The sequence below is a fragment of the Brassica napus genome, chromosome C1 (assembly GCF_020379485.1).
Source record: "Brassica napus cultivar Da-Ae chromosome C1, Da-Ae, whole genome shotgun sequence".
Lineage (NCBI taxonomy): Eukaryota > Viridiplantae > Streptophyta > Magnoliopsida > Brassicales > Brassicaceae > Brassica > Brassica napus.
In genome coordinates, this window is record NC_063444.1 from 19,266,420 (window position 1) to 19,284,604 (window position 18,185).

An 18,185-nucleotide genomic window follows, 5' to 3' on the forward strand; every position below is an offset into this window, starting at 1 on the left:
TTTCATAAACGCATAAACAGAAACCTCAATATAGTTTTGTTATAAATAATGTTCACAAAGATTAGTAGTACTATTAGCTATCTTAGATTAATGTGAAATATTTAAGATGAAGGTAGATTTAATCATTATTAGGCATTTAGAAGGTTTTTTTGTACAACTAACCAAATTAGTTGTTTATGCATGAATAATTTTCTGTAAATTTAAAACTTATTACTATGAGATTTTGAGTCTTACTATATGGTATAATTAGAGTAAAGTGAAAAAGGTAAAAAATCTTTTGAGCAGCTGGTTTACTCTCATTCTTCCAGTTTACTATAAAAATAAAAATAAAGTGGAGTAAAATTTATCTCACCTTGGATGAAATGGAAAAGTTAACGCCAACGGTATTGTTTTGTTTCATCCTATTTTCATTTTTCTTTTCCACCTTTTTACTCTATTGATTAACCAATCACATCCTTTATATATGTTTTGTTACAAACAAATAATATTTACAACTTAACTATTTTATAAATTAAAAAGGTGTGATTGTTTTGGGTTGAGTTTTGTAAGTACTTACGACTGCTTCATTTTTCTTTTTTCTTGAATACCGTAAGGTTTGGAATATCTCATCAGCCACTCATAATGGAGACTTCTAACACAATGGCTATAAATCATTTTCACTTGAGTTAAAAATTATTTTAACACATTTTTACTGTTCCCTTCGTTTCAGGTGATTTACTAACCATGATGTTTTATATATGTTTTTGTTATTTAACATCAGACGATGTTTTCAAGTATCTAAATAACTTTACATTACTAAAAATGGTGTAACTAATTATAATTTTAATATTTACATTTTTAATCGGTGAAACTATATCTAAATTATATTTTAATATTACTTTCTAAAATAGTAGATTTTTTAATATATGTTCACCGATGTAAAACATCATCTAATATTAAACAAAGAGACTATATGTTAAAGGTAAAAAATATAATATACGAACACAAATCATTTTATTTGAGCAAATTTTGAAAATAGTTATTTTAAATAGAATTTGGAAAGTTTTGCAATTTTGGTAACTGACAAATCATAACAATTAAAAAAATGTGTTGATATTTATTTATTACAAATCTATATTTATATATTCATTTATTTTGTTTGTCTATTATTTTATTTGTATGTCAAAGAATTTATGTTAAGAACATTGCATGCAGTGTTATAAATGTTTAATTCTATAAATTTATGTAAGGTTATATTCTACAGTTTTGTTCTAAAAAACAATATGAAATTGAATTTCTAAATATGATGTTTGAAAAGTCTTAAAGTTATGCTTTCTGATTTCAGGATCCATGACCTTTTTTCTAAATAATGAAAAAAAAGAACAGTACGCAACACTGCAACACTGGTCTGTCCCCATGAATTTTTGAACCTTTGACAAATCGATATTAATATACATGTTTAATATAAAATATTAATAGAATTTGCCAGTAGATTTGGATGTACATGAGAAATATGACTCAGGTGATGATTGTTTGTTTGGTTTCTAGATTTTGGATTTTGGTTTTTGGTTTTTAGTTTTTGGTTTTTGGATTTTAGATTTTGGTTTTTGGTTTTTGATTTTGCAGTAGATTTTAGTTTTTTGAAAAACATGAATGGTAATTTTAGATTTTGGTTTTTAGTTTCTGGCTTTTGCTTATAAAATAATAAAATAAAAATATTATCAATAGTAAAATATTTATTATGGAAATAATAAAATATAATATCATTACCAAAATATAAATAAGCTTATTTGAAAAAACAGCAAATAATACAAAATTTAATTCTATGTTTAAACATAAGTTATATATACTTTATTTTATAATTAAAATAATAATTTTAAATCATATTTTTATTTTTTAACTATCTTTTTAATTTTTTTTTAATAAAATATAAATACCAGAGTCTTACTCTTATATATAAAATAACATATGATCAAATATTTTTGAGTGTTGGGATGAAAGATAAATGGTATAATTGTATGTATAATCACTTAATTAATATTAATAAAGTGTTAAAAAAAATGGTAAAAAAAGTGCAAGAATTTTATTTGATGATATAATGGTTACGTGAATGTATGATAGTGGAAAAAGACATAAACAGTTTATGGGATAAAAATAAAAAGAGAGATCATTGAAAATAAATAAAATAAAAAAGTAAAATAATAGATTAAAAAACAACGTTGTCCAAAAGCTAAGAAAATAGAGATTTTGGTTTTTGTGTAGAAATAGGTAGTTATTTGAAAAACTAGTTTCCCTAACTTTTAGGGAATCATTTTTAACAAAATCTTGATTGGCAATTAAAGTGATTTTTCAAAAACAAAAGCCAAAAACCATTTTAGAAACTACAAACAATCAACCTCTCATTTGTAAACCAGAACCAAAACCTTATTAACAACAAACGTGTTAAAAAGAGACGTGCTGTCTCAAGAAAAGAAACAGATCATCAATATCTGGTACTCTTTAACCTCCCCCACCACTTATGCTACACCCTCTCCAAAAGTTTCTTCACTTTGCTCAATAATCAATATCGTTTTCGTTTCCCTTTGTCTCCTTCCATGATTCTTCTTTTATGTCTCAAACATCTGTTTCAGCCTCCTTAGCTCCGTTTAGGGATTCAAGTTAGCTTCTACTTTACCATTGTTTTTTTTCTATCGTTAGAAAATTCCTTGAAATTTTAATTTATGATTTTAAAATTGACAAATAGTTTTGGTTCAAAATGTACTCAGGGTTAAAAACATATTAATGAAATATATATGATGTAATTGTTTAAAATATTTGGTTTAATTGTTAATAAAAGTAAGTTTATTTTTATAATTTGTGATAAAATTTTGTTCACGATTTTAGAAATTATTGTTATTTTATATTCCATTGACAAAAATATACTTTTTGTTCAAAATGTACCATTAAATTAAGGAATATATTCATAAAATTGTGTTAAAATATTTGGTTTAGATGTTAATTAAACAAAAGTTATGGAAGATTTTACAATTGTTTAAATAATTGGCTGACCTGTCCGTTTTTACTTCACCTATTAGAAATAACTGTACTCATTGATCAAAGTTTTTTTTTTTTTGCTTAACTTTGAATATCATATATATGAAAGGAGCTTACAATAGGAATTATTGAAACTAGAGTTTGTTTGGCAAGGCAAAAACAGAGAAAAAACATGCCAACAATCGAAGAGTTACACAGGGTGATATTAGTTGGTTAAACCAACCAAACTACCATCATGTTCTTGAAGTACTTTCTGGTCTTGCGAGCAGAGATTGTATTTCTCACAGTTCTGTCCACAATCTTGAAGAGTTCAGAAGCAGTTAACATCTGGTTCCTGAAGACTCTATTGTTCCTTTCAGTCCAAAGGTTGTAGATGATGACCTGGACCGCAATGCCGCGTAACGTTCGCATAGACTGAGAAGGAGCCAGTGACGGCCAATTCAGCATCTGCGCCCATGAGTCAAACATTGGTGACGTTGGAGACAGTTTTTGGAGCATCCTTCTCCAAATATCCTTGCTAAAAGGACACTCGATGAAGAAATGGTCCCTTGATTCATCTGAAAGCGAACAGAGACAACATGAAGTAGGTGTGAGCATTCCCCATGCTGCCAGTCTGTTACGTGTCGGTAGTCTGTCATGTACAGCAACCCACATGTGGAAAGCATGCTTAGGTGTATTACTTTTAAACCATACCGCCTTGAACCAACTTCTGTTTGGTTGTTTTTCTCTGATAATCCTCCATGATTTAGCTGAGGAGAAATACTCAGATTTCACCCCTTCGATTGTCCATGAGTAGAAGTCGGCTTCGAGTTCACCAGAGGGAACTGGAACAGTGGTCAGATAGGCATGAAGAACCACTTCCATCTCTGATCTAGGTAAAGGAGATTCCATACATTACCTCTTGTAGCCTTCAATACTTTGGCTTGAAGGGGAATTCGCAGAGCTCGAGGTCCCGCAGGACCAAGCACATCTATCAAGGGTCCCAACGACGTCCAGGTATCGAACCAAAACTTGCTTTGCTTCCATTAAGGACAGTACAACTGATGAAAGGTCTAGCAAGCTGTCTGAGCTTAAGAAGTGACTTCCAATGCCATGAATCCTTTGCATGATCTGATAAAGACCAGAAACTCTCGCTGCCGAGATGGTGGTGTTTGTGCCACGCTACCCATAGCGATCCTCCCTCTGCAAAAAGGAGCCAGATAAGGCGTAGGCATAGAGTCTTGTTCCATGTTTCGTAGCGACGTAGACCAAGACCACCTTCACGTTTCGGCAGACAACAAGCAGCCCAAGAGATCTTTGTGAATGCAGGACTTTCAATTTGGCCTGACCATAAGAACTTTGAGCAGAGAGATTCAATCTTTTTGATACACCCCTTTGGTAAAATGAAAGTTGTCATCCAAAAAACCACAGTTCCAGAGATGACAGATTTTATAAGAACCAATCTTCCTGCGAAGGAAAGATTTCTCGCCGACCACGCATTAAAGCTTCCGGAGATTTGGTCTAGTAACATGGAGTATTCAGATATCCTCAGCTTACGGTGCATCAGCGGAAGACCCAGATACCGTATAGGCAGCAAACCAATGGGGAATCCATAACTCATGGTGGTGATAGTGTCTTGAGGGCTGACGCCAGCAATGAAGAGCTCTGATTTATTCTGATTAATTTGAAGCCCAGACCAAGTCGCAAAGTCGTCGAGAGTTTCTGAGATACCATGAAGCGAGGAGGAACTGCCGTCATAAATAAGTTGGTTCAACATAGAAGACCATCACATCGTCTCATTGATCAAAGTTTCAAACTAATATTCATTTTCAAACATATTACACCACATTCAAAAGAAGTCTCAAACCCACGTTGAACCAACTTATTTATCAAAGATGATCACATCACAAGTTTACAACAATAACAGAGAATCACAAGTTTACAACAATAACAGAGAAGAGAAAAAAACTTGCACCAAAAGTCTTAAAACAAACACATATATAACTCACGCTGAATTAAATACAAAAGGACCCAAGATACACTCAGCTATTTAACGTGGATAACACGTACGTGTTTCTTTTGTATTTCTCTACTGCTATCACACACAACCATCAACTTCCCTCATTTCCATCATCATTTACCATCCATAATTTTTTATGATTTGTCTTGTCATAGCTTACTACTACCTAGTTTTCAACATAGCTTACTTTGACAAAATAAGAAAAATCATCAACTTAAAATAAATAAGGAGAAAAAATGTTTAAGTAGGAGGAGGAGCAGAGTTCTTGCGTATCTTGAGATATCTAAACTTGCCAGCTCCAGGAGACGAACCTTCAAACACATACGGCATAAACCCCGTTGCTTCCTTGTAAATGTACATTAGAATCAATTCACTGCTTCTCAAACTGCTCCTTCCAATAACACAAACTGTTCCGCCGCTACCACCTCCTGTGATCTTGGCCCCGTAGAGCGTCCCGTTCTCTGTTTTAGAGTGCTTCAACCTCTCCATTTTCTGTACTAATCTGTCTGTACCATCAGAGCCAAGCCCACACGGACTGTAGCTATCATGGCACTGCCAAGTAAACACGAATTGAACAACGGTTAAGTAACCAGCAGAAACTCTTAGTTATTGGACCATATACATAAGATCCGTGTTTGTAAACTATGATTCACCTGGTACATAAGCTCCCCAAGACCAATGACCTGTTCTTCTGAAGGAGTTGCTGTCAGCAATGCTTTGAAAGCCTAAGAAAGAGATAAAAGACAAAACATATCATTCTTCTTCTTACAACTCAACAACAATAACAACATAAAGGTTTTGATTATATATTACAGGTAGATTAAACTCACCTGGACCCGGAAGTTCTCATAGATTGGATGTTTAGTAGGCGCCATTATGTGGTAAGTACCTTTTCTGTTAGTGGTTGTGACAGAATCCCCATGATCACCATACTTTTCCATGAATTCTTCCCCTGTGATAGACTGTGGGAGCTTACTTGCGTATAGAGCTTGAAATCTTCAACAAAAACAAAATATATCATGATCATCACCCAATCCATTGGGTAGACACAAATGGAGTACCTATGAGGTGAAAGGTTGCATAAGTAATCCAAAGAAGCATCATATTCAATCAACTCCGAGCTCTCCTCTTCAGCCTCTCCTGAGTTTGTTACAGAAGATGCAAAAGATCTTATCATTGTTTTGCCAATAAAAGCTCCTATCCTTACAGAACCATAGTCTGAACCACCAACACTGCAGAGTGAAAACTATTTGTGTTCAGAACAAAATGTTTGGACTCGAATGAATAATATACACAGCACCTGTGTCGTATTCCAGAATCGATTCCCCAGATTAGCAACGTACTTTAAATCACAAAGCAAATAATCAAATTCTTTGTCTTACAATGGAACTTTCTCATTCGTCGTTATGGTCCCCAACATATCCGCAACTATACCCACATCAAGTTTGTTCTCGCTACCAGAAACCACAGGTCCACAACACCAAACACAAATTCACCTGGTTTGGGATCGTAATACTCCAGCGAGTCTCTCCGTGTCCTGGGAAATCTCTGATTCATCTTCTTCTTCATGCTTTAAGAACTTCAGAAAGGGCTCATGCAGGACCTGGCCACAGCCTGCTTTCCCACACTGATTTCCATCACAGTGTAACAAAAATTAGTATTTTTTTCATAATCCACAAGTAAAATTTGGAAAACCAAGTCGTCACCCATGCATAGGACAACTCAATCCAAATCTTAAAACCCTAGACCCTAAAATTTCTATTGAAAGAACGGTAGAATCCGTCTTTCTTTTTCTGGCTCCATCCATAGAAGTCAACACTCTCGGTCTCTCCCATATCAATTGTCCAGACGCTGAAAGAAGTAGAGGTAACCCATGTCTTTAGGAGGATTTGTCGAGATACCTACTTTGCTGTCATTGAAGATCACCCAACGACCTTCTTTCAATATGTGTGTCACGTAGTGACCACAGTGAGTTGATGTTCCCATGTGACTTACTATCCCAAACAACTTGTATCCTGCAGAGTTTTGGAGCTTTTTACGGGATGTCGGTTCTCTTGACGGTTTCGCTTCCGTGAGTCTGAGAAGGTACGTGGTGTCTCGGACCTAGGAGGAAGAGTGAATTTCAGGCGGATTACGGCGTTAGGGTTACGGAGCCGGACCTTAATCCTTTGGTTCCGGCGTTTTGGGGCCAGGGGCGACTCTGCGGGTGGTGGTCTGAAGGTTAGACGACGGAACGAGCGTGGGTCTTGGACACACCGGCGCCGAGAAGTCTCATTGACCGGATTTCTTGCCATCGGTGTCCACCGGAGTCTAGATCTTACTCTATTCAGCTTTCTTTCCCTCGAACTGTAGTCTCTTTTGTTTCAGTATTTGCTTGTAAGCTAGCTTCTTCTCCTCTGTAACCTAGCCCACTGTTTCGCCGGCAACGGCAATGGTGTTACTGTTCTGATCCCTTTTTTGGGCTGATTTATTTAAAAAAAAAAGCAAAGGGTCATAACGTTGATCAATTAATTTGCAGAGAAGGAAACCAAGAGATTCAACACGTTATGAAGAGAACGGTGGTGAAGGAATAAATTGACGTGGCATTATAATACTTTGTCATTGGTTGATTTAATTTCGTGACGTGGATATGCTCAATGGAACTCATATATCCCTTTTAGTATAGTATATATAGATTCAGGCAGAACCAACGTTTTTTACCCACAGTAATGTCTTTCTGAATGAAATCATAATATGATGCCCGTTTTCTTGATTTCACTCTCTAGTCTCTAGTATTGGTGCTGTACTTTGTGAATCTGAATTGGTGTTTCCGATTCTGTGATCTTTCTAGGGTGGAAATTTTCAAATAATAATGTGTGTTTGTGTTTTCTTTGGTGAAAAGGAAAACGTCAATGTTGTTGTAGAATAACGTTTTAACCTTTCCAATATATGTTGGTTAAAGAATCATTATAGCTTCAGTAATGATTTGTGTAAATAATGCTTCTGCAACGCCAGATGATGTCTAATAGTGGAGAAAAACAAAACATTATTATGCTTCTGCACACAGAAAAACAAACGCCAGATTATTTATGCTTCTGCACCAAACATTCATAAGAAGTGATAAAACAAAAGGATTTGTGTAAATAATGCTTCTGCAACGCAAGACCACATCCAAGACCCTAAAACAAAAGGTGATATGTCTTTCATGATGAATGCATCTCAGTGGGCAGAAGCATAAGAAGTGTTATTAATAATGAATTGTTTGTTTTATCATAAGATATCATGATCACCAACGCCATCATTGATTATTAGGACATGTATATTAATTTCACATACAATGATTAATAGCGTTACATGCCAAGACACATTATATCAAAGCACTTTCATAGTCTGCACGACTATATCATTAACCCTTCTGAATGTTTGAAAATCAAGTGACAAGATTCATTACAAAACCACACCGAGCACTAACGACCATTGTTTAGTCGTTAGCTGTTGCGAGCTGTAGAGACAAGAGCTCTTCCTCAGGGATCATCTTAATGTGACAATCAGAAGTTGGATAAGACGCGCATAGAAGCGCGTAGCCACGTTCCACCACATCTTCGCTTAGCATCCCGTCGCTCTGATCCACCGTTCCGGTCACGAGTTTCGCCGGACAAGTCATACACACGCCGAGATTGCAGTCGTACGGCACGTCCATCCCCGATTCAAGAGCCTTCGATAAAATAGTCTCGTCCGGTTCAACCTCCAGTTCCGTCGTCTTTCCGTCCTGCTCCACCACCACTTTATACGACCGAGAAACGACTCCTCCGGTGAGATACATCCGGCGAGTTCTTGTCGAGAGACTCACGTTCCGAAACGGGAAGGAGAAGGAGTTGGATATGCAGGGTTTAGGGAGAGAGATTGTAGTGGTTATAGGGAGAGGAAGAGTCGCCATGGGTAACAGAGACAATGACAAAAGGAGATTGTGTTTTGAATGGGAGAGATGACTGACTATACTTTGTGGTGACAAAAGGAGATAAGGTGCGGAAGATAAAACCGTATACAACCGGAATAAACCGTCTTATACCTGATTGATCTGAAGTTAACCTGAGTGATCCTTGTGAACCGGAATAAACCGTCTTAGACCTGATTGAACCGGGAAGCAATTTTGGTTAACAACCACCTGTTTTTTTAATTATATTATCTCCCAAAAGCATGTGACACATTTGACCAAAGATAAATTAGAAAAATCCAAAGCATGTGGCGATTCTTAGCTGTAGAAAGTAGGAAAGGAATTGAAAATATAATCAGATCATCTGACGATTTGATTCCATTCCATACGTTCTCTATTCTCTTCAAACATACGTTATTGACTTTTTCTCTCTCTCTCAGGAAAAGGTATCATCATCGTCTTCCTCTTCCCAGTTTTTTTCTTTCTCAATTATGTTTGTATTGATCGGCTAATTGTATCTGATTAAGCTAATCTCGATGTTAGTTCTAGTGGTTTAAGTCATGTTGAGATTTATGTTTGATGATGCGTTTTAGATATTAGCTAGTGGATAGTTACTTAATGTTTTTCTTCTTTGTGAATATAAGCAGTGAAGCTTGAATCACCATGGCCTCTTGTATTGCTAATGATGTCACCGAAGTAAGCTATCTCTCTCTCTCTCTCTCTATATATATTCATTTATTGAGTTATGTTCCATGATCATGTAATGATTGACTCTGTTTATTTTGAGCAGTTGATTGGGAACACTCCGTTGGTGTATCTGAACAGTGTTGCTGAAGGATGTGTTGGTCGTGTTGCTGCTAAGCTTGAGATGATGGAACCCTGCTCCAGCGTCAAAGACAGGTTTTTTCTATTCTTTTTTTTTCCCAAGTCTCTCTTTATGTTTTTAAGTTTGTCTTTGAAATCAACTTAGTATTTTTTTTTTTTTTTTTTTTTTTTGTTGCAGGATTGGTTTTAGCATGATCTCTGATGCAGAGAAAAAGGGTCTGATTAAACCAGGAGAGGTTTGTTTTGGAGATATTTATTCTTTCAAATCACTAATAGTTGGCTTTGGTCCTTATGTTTGACTTTTCTATTGTTTTCTTATTTAGAGTGTGTTGATTGAGCCAACGAGTGGAAACACGGGAGTTGGGTTAGCATTCACGGCGGCTGCCAAGGGATACAAGCTTATTATTACCATGCCAGCTTCAATGAGTGTTGAGAGAAGAATCATTCTCTTAGCTTTTGGTGTTGAGTTGGTTTTGACTGATCCTGCCAAGGGCATGAAAGGCGCTATCGCAAAGGCTGAGGAGATTTTGGCCAAAACACCTAATGGTTACATGCTCCAACAGTTTGAGAACCCTGCTAACCCAAAGGTAACGCCTTCTTATTTTACTAGTGATTTTTGTGAATATGTTTCTGTCTGTTATTGAACTTTGGACTGTCCAATTCCAGATCCACTATGAGACAACTGGACCTGAGATTTGGAAAGGCACTGATGGTAAAATCGATGGCTTTGTTTCTGGGATTGGTACCGGTGGTACCATCACAGGTGCAGGGAAGTATCTTAAGGAACAGAACCCCAACGTTAAGGTGAAAAGCTTCTATCTTTCTCATCCATTTTTTATTTATTTATAATTATACTCTTCAGTCTAAAGTAATTCGATGGCTTTGTTTTCTCCCTTCTGTCAGCTGTATGGAGTGGAACCAATCGAAAGCGCTATTCTATCTGGTGGAAAGCCAGGTGCTTTTTTTGATTCCCTCTCCCCATTTATTACCACGATCATGCATGTTCCTTGTGTGTCTCATCATCTCTTATTCTTTGATTACCAAAGTTACTTAACAATTGATGTTTGATGAAAATGCCAAGGCCCTCACAAGATTCAAGGGATAGGTGCTGGTTTTATACCAAGTGTGTTGGAGGTTAATCTTATAGATGAAGTTGTTCAAGTAAGACTAGTCTCAAAAAAAAAAAAAATTTATTACTGAATCAGAAACTTTCTACAATTCTTACTTGACTTCCCCTCCAATCTTCTCCTGTAACGCTTTCTACAGGTTTCAAGTGATGAATCCATCGACATGGCAAGGCTTCTTGCTCGTAAAGAAGGTCTTCTTGTAAGTAATCCACATCTCACAACAAACAAATTCTTTTACCTTCCCTGATATTTGCTTATTAGATAAGATGAGACCTTTTAAGATTCAACAACTCAAAACAAAACGTGGGCTTCACTAGGAGAGGATCAGTTGTTTGTAGGGCTATCAGGCTCTCATTTTCATAGTGAGAAAAGGTTTCTAACAATAAAATCTATTAAAAAAAATTGTAGGTGGGAATATCATCTGGTGCAGCAGCTGCCGCAGCAATCAAACTTGCAAAGAGGCCAGAAAACGCCGGGAAGCTTTTCGTGGTAAGTTTTTTTGGTATTTTATGTCATCACCACAAAGCTAAAAGTTAAAGAAGCTTTGATACAAATATAAAACCTAAAAAGAAATAAGAAATAAGCAGCAATCGAACTGATGAACTGTTATCTTACAGGCGGTGTTCCCGAGTTTCGGAGAGAGGTACCTGTCGACCGTACTATTCGATGCCACAAGGAAAGAAGCAGAATCCATGACCTTCGAGGCTTGAATAGTCTCCGCTGCAAAAACAACTCTCCATTTCTTTGATTTAGAGACGCCCCAATAATAAAAAAGTATTCTCCTAAAGAGAATGTTCATCCTCTTCTCTCAGTTTCAATGCGTCTTTGTTTTTATTTCTGTATCTTTTGTGTGTGAACAAAACCCAAAACTCTATTTCTTCTTGTGAACGAACCATTTGCTGTTAATAAGTTTTAATTTGCTGTGTGACGTTTTGCTCTCTTTGATTTAATAACCAGATTTAAAAAACGACTATAAACGGTGTGGTATAAGAAATGATAAATAATAAAACACAAATTTAATAAGGTAATGCTCAAAACGGAGTGTGGTTATGATCATGTGCTGCTACACAAATACAATTTGGACGAAATCAGCTGAAAAAGTCTTGAACACCTTTACCGATGAAGACACGATCAGAAAGTTCAGCCAAAAGGAAATTCACGGTTAGCAAAACGACGCTCGAACCGGCGATGACACCAAGCACCACGCCGGTAGTCCCAACCACTTTCTGAAACGCCGGCCACTCAATCTCCCTCACTTCCTCCGCCACTCCACTCAGAAACTCCTTCTTCCCTTCCTCCTCCTCCGCCGCTTTCCTCTGCTCCATCGCCGCTTTTATCTCTGCTCCCAACTCGCTAATCTCCACCTCCTTTTCTCCCTTTCCACTCTCCCCCGGTGACGGAGTCGCCTCCTGCTCCGATTCAGATCCAGCCGTATCTCGGCTCTGCTCGATAGCCTTAGCCACCAGATACGGCGATTTCCTCACGCAAATCATCGCCCGAGTTCGTATCTCAGTGTAAAACGGAGATACACGATGGGTGGAAGGTAGCGAGGCTGTTCTCCGTAACCTTATGTTTATTCCGGTGACCGGCGGCGAGAATTGTGCGGTTACAGACATTTTCTCGATTTTGATTTTTTTTCTTAAATTTTAGAAATGATTTCTCCTTATCTAAAAGATGCAACAGTTACTATAGTAGGCTTGCTACAACTTTGGGCCTTTTTGTAGCCCATTGGCCCAATTAAATATTAAAAAAAATAGAGCGGAGAAATAAATAAATTAGATGGATTGGGATAAAGGATAATATTCCGGCGATGACGACTGAGAAAGTAACCAGAGGAGTGTATCGGCGAAAGCAGAGACGATGAACTTGTGAGTATGTTTAGGATTCAAGGAGAGATAACAAAATAGCAACTCGTTCAAGTATTCTCTATCGGAGACGTCGTCTCTCGTCGGATCTCTAGCTTCCACCATCTCTCTCATCGACCTTCCGAAATCTCTGCACGGATCCGGTGAGTCAATGTGCTTCAATATCGCCGTTCCGTCGCTTAAAAGCTTTGACACGACGGCGTAGTTTTCATCTTCATCTTCTTCATCTTCATCTTCTTCGTCGTCAGCTCTACGCGGAGACGGATGCAATCCACCGCTGAACAAACTGGATCCAATTTCGCCGGATTTTGGAGTGGTCAATGCGGCGGCGACGGAGGTGAATTTATCGTTACGGTGGAGAGGAGAGGAAACAGAGAGGTGGTCGTATAGAGAGTTGAAGTTGTTGATGAAGATTGAGGGAGTGTGATGATGATGATGAGATGGAGGGTTGTGATTGGGTACGACGATCGGGGAAGAAGGAATAGACGGTGATACAACACCGGAGGAGGAGAAGCAGAGGTGTAGCTTCTTCCTTAGAAAAGTAGACATGTTTGGTTTAGGAGGAACGATTAGTTAAGACTTTGCAATGCTTATTAATACATGCAAGAGTTATGTTGTAAGAGGAGGTCACGTAGTGTATGCAATGTCCATAACGTAGCTGGATCCATTTTTTTAATTATTTACAATCTACCATATGTTTAGAACGCGGAATTACACCAAGTCTTTGATGATCATATGCGATTGCATAATATTTTATTCAAAGTTTATCTTCTATCAAAATAATTTACTATATATATATATATATATATATATATAGTTCTATAAATATATAAAGATGGACTATGTTCAAAATATATAATCCTTTTTATTACTAAAAGATAAGCAAAATGAAAAAGTAATCTTAAATTTGTAATTTATTTACATATACGCACACTACAAGAAAACAGCGGCATACTGAGGAAAAAAATTGTCGGTATGTCGTCGGCATAACGCTATTCCGACGACATACCGACGAAAAAATTCCTCGGAAATAACTCCTCGGAAATTCATCTTTCCTCGGAAATCCCTCGGAAGAAATCCCTCGGAAATTTCCGACGGAATTCCGAGGAAACCCTATTTCCTCGGAATTTCCGAGGACCACAAGTTCGTCGTAAATTCCTCGGAATATTCCGAGGAAGATGTCGTCGGAATATTCCGAGGGATAAACTTCCTCGGAATATTTCCAAAATTAAAAAAAAAAATTATAAATTTATTTTTTTAAATTGAAATTCGAAAATATAAAATTAAAATTGAAATAGAAAACATATTTAAAATACAAAAAATAATAAAATAGTTTTTATAAATAAAAAAAATGTTTTATAAATACAAAATTAGTTTTAATAAATATGAAATCATCTTTTTATAAATATAAAATAGTTTTTATAAATACAAAAAATAATAAAATAGTGTTTATAAATCAAAAAATGTTTTATAAATACAAAATTAGTTTTATAAGTATAAATATTTTAATAGATATGAAATCATCTTTTTATAAATACAAAATAGTTTTTATAAATACAAAAAATAATAAAATAGTGTTTATAAATAAAAAAAATATTTTATAAATACAAAATTAATTTTAAAATATGAAATCATCTTTTATAAATCCAAAAATAGAATTTATATACAAAGAACGGTTTGTATATTTAAAAATAGTTTTTATAAATAAAAAAATAAAAAAATAGTGTTTATAAATCAAAAAAATGTTTTATAAATACAAAATTAGTTTTAATAAATATAAATATTTTTATAAATATGAAATCATCTTTCATAAATCCAAAAATCGAATTTATATACAAAAAACGTTTTGTAAAATCGAATTTATATAGAAAAAACGTTTTGTAAATACAAAAATAATGAAAAATTTATAAAAAAAGTTCTAAATCAATTCAACACAACCAAATCACAATTCTAAACCTATTACACAACAAATCACAATCCTACCCAATCACCCTAACAAAAATCTATCAAAAACCTTCTAAAATCATCAACTCTACTTAAAAACCTAACAAATAGGACCTAAGAGAGTGGGATAGGGTCCTTACATGATTTGTAGGGGAATGGAAAGGATTCGCCGGGGAGATCGTCGCGAGAAAAGGTGGAGAACGCCGGAAGGAGAGAGAGATCGCCGGAGAGGAAGAAGAGAGAAATGGGGAAGAAGATGCGTTCGAGTTTATAAAACCTTGGGTCCGACGGATATTTTCCGTCGGAATTCCCTCAGTATTTTCAATTTCAATTTTCCCGAAATATTTGGCGGCTTGTTTGCCCGGTTAAATGAAAATATTCCGAGGAAATTCCGACGGCCACTTAAATATCCATCGGAATTTCCTCGGAATATTTTCATTAATTCGAGGAAAAAGAATATCCTGTGCATGTATTTCTATTAATTTATATTGTTCCTCGGAATTTCCTCGGAATATTCCGAGGAAATACCGAGGAACTAGTGTTTGGGGTTTCAAAACATCAATTTTTTTTGCCGTATTTCATTTCTTATACAATTGTAATGCATACCATTGAGGATTTTTTGTATAGATGAGCATAAACCATGAAATAACAAATTTCAAAACGAATTGTAAGTATTCCCTTTACCGTTCATTAAAGTGTATAAGTGTTTCTCTTATGTTGTGGGGATTTCGTTCATACAATCGGAAAAGTGTTTATTATAGGGTAAGGAACAAATTTTTGACTTCATAATGAACGGAAGACACATAATAAGGGTTATATAGGTGTTATTCAAACCGCAAAAACGTTGTTTTCGGTTTAAAAACCCTATTTCCTTGGAATTTCCTCGGAATATTCCGAGGAAATTCCGAGGAAACCCTTTTCTTCCTCGGAATTCCGTCGAAATATTCCGAGGAAATTCCGAGGAACTAGTGTTTGGGGTTTCAAAACGTCAATTTTTTTTTTAAACGGATCGATCGATGGATATATGTCCAAAAACACATCGATCGATCACTAAAATTGACCAAAGCGTAACAATGTGATCGATCGATGAGATTATCCCATCGATCGATCGAGGATATCAAGTGTTCCTCGGAATTTCCTCGGAATATTCCGAGGAAATTCCGAGGAACTAGTGTTTGGGGTTTCAAAATCTCGAATGTTTTTTATAAACGGATCGATGGATGGATATATGTCCACAAACGCATCGATCGATCACTAAGATGGACCAAAGCGTAACAATGTGATCGATCGATGAGATTATCCCATCGATCGATCGAGGATATCAAGTGTTCCTCGGAATTTCCTCGGAATATTCCGAGGAAATTCCGAGGAACTAGTGTTTGGGGTTTCAAAATCTCAAATGTTTTTTTATAAACGGATCGATCGATGGATTTATGTCCAAAAACGCATCTATCGATCACTAAGATGGACCAAAGCGTAACAATGTGATCGATCGATGGGTATATGTCCAAAAACGCATCGATCGATCACTAGTTCGTCGGAATTTCCTCGGAATTTTCCGACGGATTTATGTTTCCTCGGAATTCCGTCGGTATATTCCGAAGAAATTCCGAGGAAACCCAAATTTTGGGTTTCCTCGGAATTTCCTCGAAAATTCCTCGGGAAATTCCGAGGATTTCATTTTCCGTCGGAATGTCCGTCAGAATACCACTGTTTTCTTGTAGTGGCAATTTTGTTTAGATGTCAGTTTGTTAGCACTCCTCAGCTGTCTTTTTAATCTATCATTTTGTATCTAGAATAATTACAAAGTAATCTATCTTTTTTAATCTTAGGTTGATATCATAATTTTGGCGATACATTTTTGTATGGTTTGGAACTCTTTTTCCGTGAGTTTTTTAATACATGATTATAAGCATTATGTTCTCTCTTCCCTCTGATCTCAAGTAAGGAAAACGAAGAGGATATTTTGAGAAAAAAAAAAGCCTTTTGATCTCAAGTAAAGATGTTGTACGACAAATAAGAAGAAACAAAGAGGGGATTCTGAGAAAAAAAGTCTTGATTCCTCCGTGTATCGCTTCCTCATTGACACGCTTCTGTTGGTTGGAAAGCTCAGAGCGCATTCTGGGTTTTAGCTTTGACGGGTCAGGAGATTCATCCCGATGTATGCAATCGTCCCTTAGCTTCTCTAACATCTGATTGGTATTCTGATTATGCTCATAAACTGTTAGTTAATATGCGCTAGAAAGGTATAAATCTCAGTACTCTTAGCTTTAGGTGTATATAGGAAGCTTCTGTAGTTCAAAAAAATAAAAAGTCTAACTCTAACATCAACGGATCCATTATTGCACTGTTGATTTTCCATGGTCTTTGTAAATTTTCGAGAGAAATGGATGCCTTCTACATTTTGGAAGAGCTAAAAACATAGATTGCAAACTGGATTTTATGGCCTACAGAATCATGGCTGAAGCGTTTGTAGTAACTGGGAATCTGTATGAGAGACATGTTGTCTTAAGGAAGAAGAGAAAGCTTGGAGTAGCACCTAGGAGCAGTGATTACAGAGACTTCATCTTGGATCTGATCTCTGCTAAACGTTTAGCGTAGGCTAAAGAAGAGAAAGCTTGGGCAACTTTGTTGTTTTAAAAAAAAAATTGGTTATGGCTGATAATTTGTTCTTCATATCAAGAACCCATCAACTCTTCTAATCACTAAATGTGCCATAAATTATGGTCCATATCTTTTAGTAGCCCAAAAGTGTGCAAAAAAATATAATAATTTTAGTCTTGAAAACGTAGTAGACTTATGATTAAACATCATATATTATAAATGTTTTCTAAGATAAAGGTTTTCATTAATTTGGATAGAAATAAATTTAGATAGATAAAAACAACTTACAATGCATGTCGAAAATGTATTCTTTAAATTATACACAAAAATGTAAGTAAATTAAGTTATTTTCTTGACACTTTTACCCTGCGCTTTTGTGTGGATGTCTACCTAATGTAGTTAATAACATAATATAATACTTGAGAATTAGTTTGTAACATAACATAACATCATTTTCGTGCTGTTAAAGAAAAATGGCCAGGAGACGAAAAAAATATTTTGAACATTTGATGCAATTGCCACTGCAAGTATTATATGTTTGGTCATTTACAGTTACCCTTAGTGATATCTCCAACTCATTGGTAATTGTTCTTTAAATCTATCTATATATATAAAGTAGAATTCTCTTCTTCCTCCTTAAGCCACGTCACTAAATAGAGAAATCTTGGTGCGACACGTGGCATCTTGAAGTTATAGTTTTCGTAAAGTTTCACGACAGAGCTGGGTCATTCTCTACCAAAATTCTGCAATCATTATTTTGGGCTTTGTATGAAGATTAGATGTAGCCCATATCTGTCATTGTCTTCTCCAAAACTCCATATACGAAGCATCTACAGAATCTTCTCCAACTAATTCTCCCAACCGCCAGTGAAGATCCGAGTGTTTCACAGGTTACG

The 18,185-nt window shown here is 35.8% G+C and overlaps 6 protein-coding genes across 9 annotated transcripts; 1 reads left to right on the plus strand and 5 right to left on the minus strand.

Annotated features, from left to right (window-relative positions):
* Positions 1-3,225: 3,225 nt before the first annotated feature.
* Positions 3,226-3,876, minus strand: LOC125579864. The gene has a single exon (XM_048743750.1). It carries the CDS (start codon positions 3,874-3,876, stop codon positions 3,226-3,228), a length of 651 nt encoding a protein of 216 aa, XP_048599707.1.
* Positions 3,877-5,102: 1,226 nt separating this feature from the next.
* Positions 5,103-7,524, minus strand: LOC125580903 (L-arabinokinase-like). Of its 2 annotated transcripts, none has more exons than XM_048746169.1 (6): positions 6,917-7,524; positions 6,312-6,638; positions 6,073-6,243; positions 5,842-6,007; positions 5,665-5,736; positions 5,103-5,563 (listed from the first exon to the last, which is right to left on the minus strand). In XM_048746169.1, the coding sequence occupies exons 3-6, from the start codon at positions 6,186-6,188 to the stop codon at positions 5,252-5,254; spliced, it is 666 nt and encodes a 221-aa protein (XP_048602126.1). In that variant the 5' UTR covers positions 6,189-6,243; positions 6,312-6,638; positions 6,917-7,524; the 3' UTR covers positions 5,103-5,251. The 2 variants fall into 2 exon arrangements, with proteins under 2 accessions (XP_048602126.1, XP_048602125.1); XM_048746168.1 differs by having other exon boundaries at positions 6,394-6,638; positions 6,917-7,523.
* A 767-nt stretch (positions 7,525-8,291) lies between these two features.
* LOC111213644 (ferredoxin C 1, chloroplastic) lies at positions 8,292-8,996 on the minus strand. The gene has a single exon (XM_022715444.2). The coding sequence runs from the start codon at positions 8,925-8,927 to the stop codon at positions 8,472-8,474; it is 456 nt and encodes a 151-aa protein (XP_022571165.1). The 5' UTR covers positions 8,928-8,996; the 3' UTR covers positions 8,292-8,471.
* Positions 8,997-9,147: 151 nt separating this feature from the next.
* LOC106372722 (cysteine synthase) lies at positions 9,148-11,804 on the plus strand. 3 transcript variants are annotated; one of them, XM_013813005.3, is made up of 11 exons: positions 9,148-9,370; positions 9,572-9,620; positions 9,715-9,824; positions 9,928-9,985; positions 10,073-10,336; positions 10,416-10,553; positions 10,653-10,704; positions 10,831-10,910; positions 11,016-11,075; positions 11,285-11,365; positions 11,494-11,804. In XM_013813005.3, the coding sequence occupies exons 2-11, from the start codon at positions 9,588-9,590 to the stop codon at positions 11,584-11,586; spliced, it is 969 nt and encodes a 322-aa protein (XP_013668459.1). In that variant the 5' UTR covers positions 9,148-9,370; positions 9,572-9,587; the 3' UTR covers positions 11,587-11,804. The 3 variants fall into 3 exon arrangements, with proteins under 3 accessions (XP_013668459.1, XP_013668460.1, XP_048602124.1); XM_013813006.2 differs by having other exon boundaries at positions 9,206-9,370; positions 9,569-9,620; XM_048746167.1 differs by lacking the exon at positions 9,148-9,370 and adding an exon at positions 9,445-9,462.
* A 71-nt stretch (positions 11,805-11,875) lies between these two features.
* Positions 11,876-12,561, minus strand: LOC111213643 (preprotein translocase subunit SECE1-like). Its single transcript, XM_022715443.2, has one exon. It carries the CDS (start codon positions 12,490-12,492, stop codon positions 11,965-11,967), a length of 528 nt encoding a protein of 175 aa, XP_022571164.1. The 5' UTR covers positions 12,493-12,561; the 3' UTR covers positions 11,876-11,964.
* Positions 12,562-12,651: 90 nt separating this feature from the next.
* LOC106370039 (transcription repressor OFP11) lies at positions 12,652-13,522 on the minus strand. The gene has a single exon (XM_013810117.3). The coding sequence runs from the start codon at positions 13,288-13,290 to the stop codon at positions 12,652-12,654; it is 639 nt and encodes a 212-aa protein (XP_013665571.2). The 5' UTR covers positions 13,291-13,522.
* Between the last annotated feature and the right edge of the window lie 4,663 nt (positions 13,523-18,185).

Bases quoted from the DNA above. Each gene is read 5' to 3' on its own strand.
- LOC125579864 (XM_048743750.1), bottom strand. From the start codon at position 3,876: ATGGAAGTGGTTCTTCATGCCTATCTGACCACTGTTCCAGTTCCCTCT.
- LOC125580903 (XM_048746168.1), bottom strand. From the start codon at position 6,431: ATGTTGGGGACCATAACGACGAATGAGAAAGTTCCATT. The intron at 6,008-6,072 runs GTACTCCATTTG...TTTTTGTTGAAG, and splicing joins TGCAACCTTTCACCTCATAG to ATTTCAAGCTCTATACGCAA. The intron at 5,737-5,841 runs GTGAGTTTAATC...TCTCTTTCTTAG, and splicing joins ATGAGAACTTCCGGGTCCAG to GCTTTCAAAGCATTGCTGAC.
- LOC111213644 (XM_022715444.2), bottom strand. From the start codon at position 8,927: ATGGCGACTCTTCCTCTCCCTATAACCACTACAATCTCTCTCCCTAAA.
- LOC106372722 (XM_013813005.3), top strand. From the start codon at position 9,588: ATGGCCTCTTGTATTGCTAATGATGTCACCGAA. The intron at 9,986-10,072 runs GTTTGTTTTGGA...TTTCTTATTTAG, and splicing joins GTCTGATTAAACCAGGAGAG to AGTGTGTTGATTGAGCCAAC. The intron at 10,911-11,015 runs GTAAGACTAGTC...CGCTTTCTACAG, and splicing joins TTATAGATGAAGTTGTTCAA to GTTTCAAGTGATGAATCCAT.
- LOC111213643 (XM_022715443.2), bottom strand. From the start codon at position 12,492: ATGTCTGTAACCGCACAATTCTCGCCGCCGGTCACCGGAATAAACATA.
- LOC106370039 (XM_013810117.3), bottom strand. From the start codon at position 13,290: ATGTCTACTTTTCTAAGGAAGAAGCTACACCTCTGCTTCTCCTCCTCC.